The sequence below is a fragment of the Gymnoscopelus microlampas genome (genome assembly GCF_963454915.1).
Source record: "Gymnoscopelus microlampas genome assembly, chromosome: 14".
In the NCBI taxonomy this organism is placed as follows: domain Eukaryota; kingdom Metazoa; phylum Chordata; class Actinopteri; order Myctophiformes; family Myctophidae; genus Gymnoscopelus; species Gymnoscopelus microlampas.
This window is the reverse complement of record NC_139951.1, coordinates 49,029,513-49,041,841: the sequence shown is the minus strand read 5'-3', so window position 1 is coordinate 49,041,841 and position 12,329 is coordinate 49,029,513. Positions and strand designations below refer to the sequence as shown.

General features: G+C 41.0%; 1 protein-coding gene across 2 annotated transcripts in view; it reads left to right on the top strand.

Moving 5' to 3' along the window:
- Positions 1–12,329, top strand: part of tanc2b (tetratricopeptide repeat, ankyrin repeat and coiled-coil containing 2b) — a 325,118-nt gene that overhangs the window by 268,758 nt on the left and 44,031 nt on the right. The window contains exons 9-11 of one of the 2 annotated variants that reach the window (XM_084079120.1): positions 1,540–1,578; positions 5,835–6,116; positions 8,066–8,190. In XM_084079120.1, the coding sequence (XP_083935246.1) occupies positions 1,540–1,578; positions 5,835–6,116; positions 8,066–8,190 (446 nt within the window). Of the gene's footprint in view, positions 1–1,539; positions 1,579–5,834; positions 6,117–8,065; positions 8,191–12,329 lie in introns of those variants that run through there. The other variant, XM_084079119.1, reaches the window with a different exon arrangement.

Sequence of the window (12,329 nt, the reverse complement as noted above, 5' to 3'; positions counted from 1 at the left end):
CTCCATGAAAAAAAAATGTTTGGCCTCGAGTTCAGCTGCTTTCGTTGAGTTCAGTGGCGCAGCCAGAACGCTAGTATAGGCTGGGTCTAGGCAGGAGCGGGCGGGCACGCACGCACGCGCGCACAGTGTGCGTCCCCAACCCGTGCGCGCGCGATTTATTAGCGGTTATTGGGCGTTTTTTTTGTTTCTTTATTTCGCTTTTAGGGTTAGGTTTAGGTTATGTTATTTAATTCTTATTTTTGCCTGATTTTAACGATTTTTTTTATCAAAAAATGTATCATAAAAAAAATTTATATATATATATTTTTTTGCAAAATCGATTGGGTGGGCCAGCTTCCTATGTGGGTGGGACACGGCCCACCCATGGCTGCGCCCCTGGTTGAGTTACAACTTTACTCTCAGTTCACGTATGAAGGCGTGACGCAAAAGCATGAAGCTGAGCACGGCGCTAAAAGCAATAATATGGGCGTGTGTGTATATATATATATACTGTACATATATATATATATGAGTGGCAGCTGTCAGCTCATGTGTCAGTGTGCTCGTCTGCTTGGTATGGTGAACAAACCACAGAGCGCAAAAAATGTAAAATAAGTAACAGCTGCGGATGGGAGAGGAATGGATGTTGGTTGACCACATGACCTACAGTATTTATCCACTCAAATGAATACGGTGATGAATTGGTTTTCTCTGCTGACTGGATGAAATGTGTAAAAATGTATGTACATATATGTTTTTTAAAGAGCTGGAGAAAGGCAGACCCCTGTTACTGAACAAACACGCTATAGTAATGATTACTATCACAATATAGAGCTATTTAACACTGTTACTGAACAAACACTCTATAGCAATGATTACTATCACAATATAGAGCTATTTAACACTGTTAAGTCCTTTTAACAGGTCGTTCATGAAAGTCCTTGCGGTCTTGTTTCCAATGAGAACCTGTGAGCAATTAGGGGTTAAGAGTCTTGCTCAGGGACAAATTTCATTTCATCGACACATATGCTGACCTGGCCTGGAATCGAACCTGGGGCAACCAGGGCCTCTGGCTCCCTAGGCGGGTTCACTAACCATTCAGCTATGGCCGCCCCCTGTTACTGAACAAACACTCTATAGCAATGATTACTATCACAATATAGAGCTATTTAACACTGTTACTGAACAAACACTCTATAGCAATGATTACTATCACAATATAGAGCCTTAACCTTTTAAGAACACACTGAGTTTTAAGCAACAACAAAGATAACATCACTTTAATTGCTTCACACTGCTGAGCTTACATTCATGTCCTGCTTTTCCCTGCTCTCTCTGTCTGTCTGTCTCTCTGTCTGTCTGTCTCTCTGTCTGTCCCTCTCTCTGTCTCTCTCTCTCTCTCTCTCTCTCTCTCTCTCTCTCTCTCTCTCTCTGTCTGTCTGTCTGTCTGTCTGTCTCTCTCTCTCTCTCTCTCTCTCTCTCTGTCTCTGTCTCTGTCTCTCTCTCTCTCTCTCTCTCTCTCTCTCTCTCTCTCTTGCATTTTGTATCCTATTGTCTCAGCTTCAGCTAATAACTCCCATGCCTGGCAGTCGCAGTCACGTAAGTCTTTATTCGTTGTCACCTGTTGTGTCTTGTGCTTTATGATGCTCAGTGTTTGTTTGTGTGTTTGTTTGTTTGGTTATGTGTGTGTGTGTTATTTTCAACAGACCCTTGCATTTAGACTTGAACTTGGAGTGCAACATGCATTCTGACCCAAGTGCCTGTCACAGTGTCAGCCCCAAAATGACTTTTGTTTTCTCCTATCAACTCAATCAATCCGGGAACACATCTCTGTCATTTTAGATTTCTTTGGCTATTCAAAAATAGCAGATCTACAAGCTCATAGCGCGGCACTCTATGAGCTTGTAGATCTGCTATTTTTTTTTTAAATCGTGCAAATTTTTGAATGTATATATTTTTAAGGCGAACATTTGTAACTCAAATCTTTGCTTCTGGGGGGTCCCTGGAACAACATATTTTACAAATGTTCTCTTTAAAGATATATATATTCACGATTTGTCAAAAAATAGCAGATCTACTGATCTCAGTGCCGCGCTATGAGCTTGGATATCTGCTATTTTTGAATAGCCAAAAAAATCTAAAATGACACAGATGCGTTCCCGGTCTTAACTCATTCACTGCCTGAATTATTTCTGGCCGCGTTTGCCCACTGCCAAGATTTTTCATTGAAAAAAAAAAGTACTCAGGAGCCGAGATACAGCATTTTTAAGTTTTAAGTTAACAAGGAAGTGGATGGGAGTCTAGGTCTTTGGGTCAAATTTAAAAAAAATATGTTTTTTTAAAGTTGTTTTAGTCGTTCTAGGCAGGGAATGAGTTAAAGGGTTAATTACTTTACATGCTCCTTCTGACAGCCGAACGTTTCTTGGGAAAGGAAGGTGATATAAACTACAAGTTGACGTCATTCCGAGCTTTCAGAAACACGGTTTCAGAACTGTTCTTCAGAACCCGTGCAAACCTCCGTATGTCCTGATTCTATAGTTCGGAAAGCCTTTTCAAACCGATTTTTTCCAACGTCAGAAGGAGTATACATTACTCTCTGTGTGTGAAGTGTTGGATTCATGGAGAACAGAATGCGTGATGAGTTGAAGAAAACAGGACTCCAGGATTAACAACAGTAAAGCCATATCAAAGATCCATTCATAAACTCTGACAGTATCATCCATGTGTCTTTAGGACTGTCACAATCATTACACAATCACCTAATCGCGTATTATTTGAGATAATCACAACCATTTAGCATAATCGTTTACATTCATCTGCAGACATTTTTGTTTTGAAAAATGTTCATTACTATTGAAAAAAGTTCAAAATGACCCGATCTACAAGCCCACAACACGTTGCATTGTGACGTGTTGTCGGCTTGTAGATCTGCTATTTTTTGGCTATTTTAGACAAAAATAATTATGTATCAAATTATTATAATCGTGACGTCACAGCCCTGTGTCTTGTATGCAGTCTGTGAACACAGTTCCTCCAAAACAACATATTTTTTACTGAAACTTACTAAATAAAATGCTTCTGGTTTAAACAGGCTCGTGCACAAACGAGGAGCGTGCCTGGACATGTACACATTGTGTTGAAACCTACGTGCACTCTCAGGAAAGCTTCTAAATAGTCAAGTTTGAGTGAAAATGTATTTTTTTGGGAGTACAGTCAGGCTCCTTTGGTGTATAGTCTTGCTGTTGTCAATCCTGGACTCCTATTTCCTTCAATTCATCAAGTATTCATCCGTCATTTCTGGATTCTTCATTCACCGTGAAGGAATGAGCAAACTAAAATTCGACATGAATTCAAGGCTAAACGGGGTGAGTCAGTCACAGGAAAAAATATCATTTTTTGGAGGTGAAGTATTACCCCTGAACTTACCAAAGTACATGAAACCACTTTAATAAGCCCTATATCAAAAACAGCCAAAGAAAATAGCATCTATCATGATATGGCTGTAGTCTACAAGCTTGTACAACTGCTCAGTGGTGGAAAGTAACTAAGTACATGTACTTAAGTACTGTACTTAAGTCCAATTTTGAGGTATTTGTACTTTACTTGAGTATTTCCAAATTCCAATACTTTTACTTCTACTCCACTACATCTCAGAGGCAAATATTGTACTTTTACTCCACTACAATGATTTGAAAACCTTAGTTATTAGTTACTTTTAAGATATAAATGATTATATTATGAAACATGCATTAACCCCTTTAGCCCTATTTTATAACCAGGCTATTTGAAAATAGACGATCTACAAGCTCACAACGCGTCGCATCTGTGAGCTTGTAAATCTGCTATTTTCAAATATTTTAGTACTTTTACTTTTGGTACTTATGTACATTTTGATGCCAATACTTTTGTACTTTAACTCAAGTAAATGTTTTATTCTGGACTTTTACTTGTAACAAAGTACTTCTATATTGCAGTATTGGTACTTTTACTTAAGTAAAACATTTGTGTACTTTTTCCACCACCACGGCAACTGCTGTTATTTTTAAAATTCTTTCCAATTTTCCTGATCAAATTTTTTGAGAAATGTTTGTAAAATTGTAGGGAAAATGCTTATAAAAACGACCTCCACAACTCTACTGTATGTTTGGAAACCATGCAGAAACAAGGAGGCAGGACAGACAGTATAACTAGCAAGTACAGAGCACCGAAGTCCTGACGTCACTGCCAGTAGAGGGCGCATTCCGCAGGTTCATGGCTTTACTTTTTGTATTGATATCCTCATTGGGGAATCTTAGATCGCTTCATTTAAGAACTGTGTTCCAACAATAAACACACCACCCTGGTGTTTTTAGTCATATGGATATGAAGGACTGAAGGTGTAAATGTACACATTTACCCAAAGAGTAACACAATATAAACACTAGAAACGATAGTCAAACAACCCAAAGACTACATTTCCCATGAACGCCGGCTGCTGTGGGGACAGTGATATCAGACCCGGAAGTAGTAGTTCTTAATACTTTTAAGGCAGAATTAATTCAATTTTCGCCAGAAACAGGCTGTATCAAATATGAATGAATATCACAACCGATGCAGAGCCACGCCCCCTGACAGAAACACCAGGGTGGTGTGTTTATGTGTGGAACACAGTTCTTATATGACGTGATCTAACATTCACAAATGGGGGTTTCAACACAAAAAATAAAGCCACGAACCCTGGAACAGCGCCCTCTACTGGCCCTCTACTGGCAGTGACGTCAGACTTCGGTGCTCTATTACTAGCCTAATTGACATGTAATGTGTTTTTAAAGCACACAGACCTCATTGTATCCTTGTTAGTGGTTGATATTACACACTAACTTAGTGTAATGACTCCCTCTAGTGGGCAAAATGATCCCTTTATGCTTCTGAAAAATGCAGCGGTTGAAAAAGTACTCACATGTTTTACTTTAAGTAAAAGTATCAATACTGCAATGTAGAAATACTCAGTCACAAGTAAAAGTCCGGAATTCAAAATTGACTTGAGTAAGAGCACAAAAGTATTGGTATCAAAATGTACTTAAAGGTAGGGTAAGTGATTTGCTTTGGTTAAAATAAGTGTTAAATAGCTCGATCTATATTCTGATAGTACTCATTGCTATAGAGTGTTTGTTCAGTAAGAGGAGTCTCCATGTCTCTCCACCTCTTTAATAAACAGAAAATGCATTTTCGTTTCAGTTTCATTTCCAATTTTATCCAACCAGGATAGAGAACTCAATCAGGATATAGATTAAACAAGTGAAATTGGAAGTGATGACACTAAGAAATGAGCAGACAAAATTGGAACTGGAACACTATAAAAATGAAGCTTAAAATGGGTACTTTCTCCTGATTGGCTGAGATTTTGACACCTACCAGAAAATGTATTTTCTGTTTATTAAAGAGCTGGAGAGACGGGGAGACTCCTGTTACTGAACAAACACTCTATAGCAATGATTACTATCACAATATAGAGCTATAACCTTTTAACAAAATACTTTTTGTTTTAACCAAAAAATATCACTTACCCTACCTTTAAAGTACCAAAAGCAGAAAGTACTCATTATGCAGAATGTCCCATTTCACAAGTTTTGTAATAATAATCAAAATCTATAAACTAAGGTAAGGTAACTAGTAACTAAAGTTTTCAAATAAATCTAGTGGAGTAAAAGTATAATATTTGGATCGGAGATGTAGTGGAGTAGAAGTAAAAGTATTGGAAATTGGAAATACCTCAAATACCTCACAATTGTACTTAAGTACAGTACTTGAGTACATGTACTTAGTTACTTTACACTGCATATTGATATTAATATGTTGTGTTGGTCTCTTCTCAGTGCGCTTCGCTCCGTACCGGCCTCAGGACATCGCCCTGAAGCCGCTGCTGTTCGAGGTCCCCAGCATCACCATGGACTCGGTGTTCACCGGCCGCGACTGGCTCTTCCAGGAGGTCGACGCCCAGCTCAACAGCGCCGACGGCGCCACCAACCGCGGCGTGGTGGTGGTGGGCAACATCGGCTTCGGCAAGACCGCCATCGTCTCCCGCCTGGTGGCGCTCAGCTGCCACGGCACGCGCATGAGGCAGATCGCCTCCGACAGCCCGCAGGCCTCGCCCAAACGTACGTAGTAGTGTTGAGTTTGATTTAGCAAATTTTGATTCAGTTTTAGTAGTCTTGAGTCTTTTGAATTAACACTTGGGGTGCCAGCATTTTTTCATAACAACTTACGTTGGGTGCCAGCATTCTCCCCATTGACTGCACTTTACTGTTTAAAGCTCTAGACGCCACGACGAGAAAATCCATGTAAAAAAAAAAAGCATCCATTCATTATACATAGAGGTCTCGTACAATCGGGGGGAAAAAATTAAAAACATTCGGTAATCCGTTCCATAGTTGCAGCCAGTTGAAAATAGTCAAAAATACATTGTAAAAAAAAAAGTACACAGGAGCCGAGATACAGGCTTTTGAAGTCATAAGTTAACCAGGAAGTGGATTAAAGTCTAAATCTTTTAAATCTAAAATTTTGGCACTCAACAGGTGTATTTGAAAAGAAGTATATATACGGTTTTGGCACCCAATGTGTTAAATTCCATTTAGTTTTAGTCATATATTAGTCATCTGAAATGTTTTATTGTTTGTCTAGTTTTAGTCGACTAAATAACATAACATTATAGTCGACTAAATCTACAGTTGATTTAGTCGACTAAAATGTATTTTGGCGGTGCCTTGATGGCGTCGTAATGGCTGATTTTACACTTGGTTGCATGCTGAAAATAGCCGATCTACAAGCTCACAACGCGTCGCGCTGCGACGCGTTGTGAGCTTGTAGATCTGCTATTTTCAGCATGCCCACAGGCCTCGCCCCCAAACGTGCGTAGAGATACCTGATGATAATAGTCATCATTGTATGTTGGAGTCAAGTTAATGTGTATTTTCAGACATTTAACCACTTCAACCCACAGAACATGACCGTTGGCACTGTACTTGTTCTGCTCTTTTTTCCCTCTACACCAAACTTGCTCTGCTCTTTTTTTCCCCCCTCTACACCAAACATATTTGCCGAAAATAGCCGATCTACAAGCTCACAACGCCTCGGCGTTGTGAGCTTGTAGATCTGCTATTTTTTGACTGAAGTTCTCCTTAGAAAAGGGTAGGGTTCAAGTGGTTAATGTAAAATAAAAGTTCCTATCACACACAGATTTGGCGGGACCCCCTGTGGTAACTCTGAGGACGCCCTAGGGCAGTGGTTCTCAAACTTTTTCACGTCAAGGACCCCCAAATAGACCCTTATTACCCCACGGACCCCCATTTGAAAAGATACGCCAGGGACCCCCATAAGAGAAGGTTTTTACGGCTCTCTAGCAGTGATTCTCAACCATTTTAATCTCAAGGACCCCCCAGTTTAACATGCATTAGGCTACGGACCCCCATTTAATGGCATTTCTATCTCTGGGACCCCAATTCATATTGTAAAATCAATGTCAATGTAACTCTGAGAGTGTACAAATGGAACCAAATGGACCCGTTAGGGTCCATTTGGTTCCATTTGTACACTCTCAGAGTTACAGACCCATAAGGGTCCATTTGGTCCCTGTCCATCATTCAGCTGGGGACCCCCTGGTACCCCCTCAAGTACCCCTAGGGGTCCCCGGACCCCACTTTGAAGACCCCAGATGTAGGGGATGATCAGTGTCATTTACTATTGTAATTTGTGATGCTAAACGTGTGGATGGCCTTATTGTTGGAACGTTTGTTTATGTTAGACATGGACAATATAGAGAAAAAACATTAGGAACAATAACAACAGAACAGATTGAATAATCCTTCTGTACAGTAATAACAGAAGATGAGGGGCAACAGACTGTGATCACACACACACACACACACACACACACACACACACACACACACACACACACACACACACGCACTCACACTCACACTCACACACACACACACGCACGCACGCACGCACGCACGCACGCACACACACACACACACACACACACAAACACACACACACACAGGAATGATGGCTCAGCCGTTGGTTGTTGTGTTTTGTGTTGCAGACGGGGAGGGTCTGCCTCTCAGCCAGCCCCAGCCTCAGCACGGCACCCTGGGAGGGGGCAGCTGTCCCGGGACCCCCGAGATGAGGAGACGACAGGAGGAAGCCATGAGGAGACTGGCATCTCAGGTACCGTGATGTACACACAGACGCACACATAGACGCACACACACACACACACACACACACACACACACACACACACACACACACACACACACACACACACACACACACACACACCACAGTGAAGCTAGGTTCAACTGTCCTGGACTGTCATGCGCTTCATATTTCATACTTCATATTTGTATTGATTAATGTCCGTCGTACAAGAGTGTTGTGACTCGTGCAAAGCTACCAAACAGCCAATCTACAAGCTTTTAGATCGGTTACTTTTTCATATTTTTTTAACCCATTGAGACCTGAAGCCGATTCTACATGTCTCCTAAATCTCAACAGTATTCTGAAAAACGTATGTTTCTATATCAGTGGTGCTCAATCTTTTTCATGACAAGGACCCCCAAAATGATATGTATTTGGCCGCAGACCCCCATCAAAATATTTTGTTCCAGGGACCCCCCAGAAGCAAAGATTTGAGTTAAAAATGTTCGCTTTAAAAAATATATATATTCAAAGATTTGCACACATTTTCACGTTTTAAAAAAAATAGCAGATCTACAAGCTCGTAGCGCGGCACTCGTGCCGCGATATGAGCTTGTAGATCTGCTATTTTTGAATAGCCCAAAGTGTAAAATAATGCTTTTTAGCTCAAATCTAAAAATGACACAGTTCCAGGTCTTAATGGGTTAAACTAAATGTACAATTTAAGTGAAAGTGTGTCTGTTTTATAACCTAGAGAAAGTGGTTAAGTGTGTCTGTGTGTTTTTTTTTTAAATAAATATTGAACCAGTGAAAAGTATTGACAAGATCTTGTTACTAAATAATAACTACATTGTATCCATTGGAACACAAGGTTATCTTGAAAAGTAACGATTAGGGACATGAAAGGTTTCTGCCTGAAAGTGAATGCAGTATATATATATATATATATATATATATATATATATATATATATATATATATATATATATATAGCCTTGTTTTTCCTAGTTATGAATTCATATCACAAGTTTGCTCGATGCAGTAGTTTAATGGGACTTTGTTCCCAGCTCTCACTGCAGTCCATTATGAGACAGACAGACAGACAGACAGACAGACAGGCTCACTAGGTACTTATGACTGACGCCCCCTAAGCTTCATTTTGCTTCTTTTATGTATTTATTCACAGCACACAGACTCACAGATACACAGTGTTCCTGAACACAACACAACACAACACAACACAACACAACACAACGTAGACAGAACAGTTTAAAATGAATATCGTAACTGAAAGCCAGGGTTGGACAGTAACAAAGTACTTTCACTTGAGTACTGTACCTACTTAAGCAAATTTTCTGAGTATCTGTACTTGAGTATTTGTATTTTGGATACTTACGCTCACTATACTCACTCCGCTACAAGCAAGTACTCCACTATAAACGTAGTAGTTGAGTAATATTTGACCAGGAGTATCTATATTTGACTCATGTACTGGGGTTGAGTACTTTGTCCAGCGCTGCTGAAAGGCAGAATGTTCTCTTTATGCTTGTTGGACTGGTGTTTCTCCTATACCAGTGGTTTTCAACCTTTTTCATGCCAAGGACCCCTAAATTGATATACATTTGGCCGCGGACCCCCATTTGGAAAATGTTTCGTGCCAGGGACCCCCCAGAAGCAAAGACATCAGTTAATTTTCGCTTTAAAAAATATAAATGATCAAAGACATGCACAGTTTTTCAAGGTTTTTCAAAAATAGCAGATCTACAAGCTCATAGCGCGGCACTCGGTGCCGCGCTATGAGCTTGTAGATCTGCTATTTTTGAATAGCCTAAGCTAAGTGGTTAAAAATGATTGTGATGCTATGAACTCATTTTGCTGGGGACCCCCTGGTACTCTGTCAAGGACCACTGGTGGTCCCCGGACCACTGGTTGAAAACCACTGTCCTATACAATGTGTACTCTGTTTCATCAAAGGAAAACATTATTGTTGTGACATACAGGGAATGTTTTTCATATTACTGCAGGTGTCAAGTATCACCGTACTGTAAATACTCTGTATTTGACATATTATGTCACAGAGTGGATGTTTGACATGACACCAGTAGGAAGGAATAGAAGTGGTCACCAGGATGCAGACAGACATAATTAGTTGTTTTAGTTGTTTTCCTTGGCACATAATATCTCCAGATAATTGGGGTCCGCAACCAAATACATATTATCAATTTGGGGGGGTCCTTGACGTGAAAATGTTTGAGAGCGGCTGTCTTAACCTCTCTGAGGATTCTGTCTGTCTGTCTGTCTGTCTGTCTGTCTGTCTGTCTGTCTGTCTGTCTGTCTATCTCTCATCCCCCTGTCTGTCTGTCTGTCTGTCTGTCTGTCTGTCTGTCTGTCTGTCTGTCTGTCTGTCTGTCTGTCTATCTATCTCTCATCCCCCTGTCTGTCTGTCTGTCTGTCTGTCTGTCTGTCTGTCTGTCTGTCTGTCTGTCTCTCATCCCCCTGTCTGTCTGTCTGTCTGTCTGTCTGTCTGTCTGTCTCTCATCCCCCTGTCTGTCTGTCTGTCTGTCTGTCTGTCTGTCTGTCTGTCTGTCTGTCTGTCTGTCTGTCTCTCATCCCCCTGTCTGTCTGTCTGTCTGTCTGTCTGTCTGTCTGTCTGTCTGTCTGTCTGTCTGTCTGTCTCTCATCCCCCTGTCTGTCTGTCTGTCTGTCTGTCTGTCTGTCTGTCTGTCTGTCTGTCTGTCTGTCTGTCTGTCTGTCATCCCCCTGTCTGCCCCTGGCCGTATGCATTATGCAGATGTGTTTAAAGAAGAAAAAACAACTTTGCCAGGGAGGCTTATGAAATATGTATACCTGCAGAAAGCTATTTCCCTGCCAAGCTATTAGATCTGGTTAACTCTGCATTAATAATTGAGCTCAGCTCCCCCCCTCTTTCTCTCTGTCTCTCTCTCTCTCCTTCTCTGTCTCTCTCTCCTTCTCTGTCTCTCTCTCCTTCTCTGTCTGTCTCTCTGTGTCTCTCTCTCTCTCTCTCTCTCTCTCTGTCTCTCTTTCACCACTTTAGTTTTTAAAGCCTTTTATTCCTCTGTGACCACAGAGAAAATTTGCATTCCATTAAGATTGTCCTTTTTTGTTTATTCACACACTCACACACACACACACACACACACACACACACACACACACACACACACACACACACACACACACACACACACACACACACACACACGCACACACACACACACACACTCACACTCACACTCACATCAACATTTTAGGATGTCCACCAGACGGTCATGTCTGTAATGTACAGTCCTTTATAGTGGACGTGTGCGACTGTCTCTTTGTCATGTTTAGGGTGTAGGTGTGTACAGTGTTGCCAGGTTGAAGTTGGTCGGCAGCACGTGTAAACAAGCTTTAATGGTGAAGATAATAATGTCTTCATAACGGTGTTATCTGAGAGGACAGAATGTGACAGTGAGTGGTTGCAGTGGTGGAAAAAGTACTCAAATGTTTTACTTAAGTAAAAGTATCAATACTGCAATATAGAAGTACTCCGTTACAAGTAGAAGTCCAGAATTCTAATTTTACATGAGTAAAAGTACAAAAGTAGCCCGGCCCATGGCGTGTACCGTCGTGCTCATAGGCCGGGCGTGCATGGACACGCGGATCTGTGAGGATGCGTTGTTGAGCGCAGCGGCTGTTTTATCGGGTGCCGCCACACACACACACACACACACTAATACACACATTATTTTACACTTTGGCTATTCAAAAATAGCAGATCTACAAGCTCATAGCGCGGCACCGAGTGCCGCGCTACGAGCTTGTAGATCTGCTATTTTTGAAAAATCGTGAAAACGCGTGCAAATCTTCTGAATATATATATTTTTAAAGCGAACATTTTTAACTCAAATCTTTGCCTCTGGGGGGTCCCTGGAACAAGATATTTTGATGGGGGTCCGCGGCCAAATACATGTAATTTTGGGGGTCCTTGACATGAAAAAGTTTGAGCACCACTGATATAGAAACATACGTTTTTCAGAAAACTGTTGAGATTTAGGAGACATGCAGAATCGGCTTCAGGTCTCAATGGGTTAACGAACTACAGGAAAGGAGACTTTTGTAGTTTTCCCAGTAATGCCTGCATTGTTTTTGTACTCCATATTCCA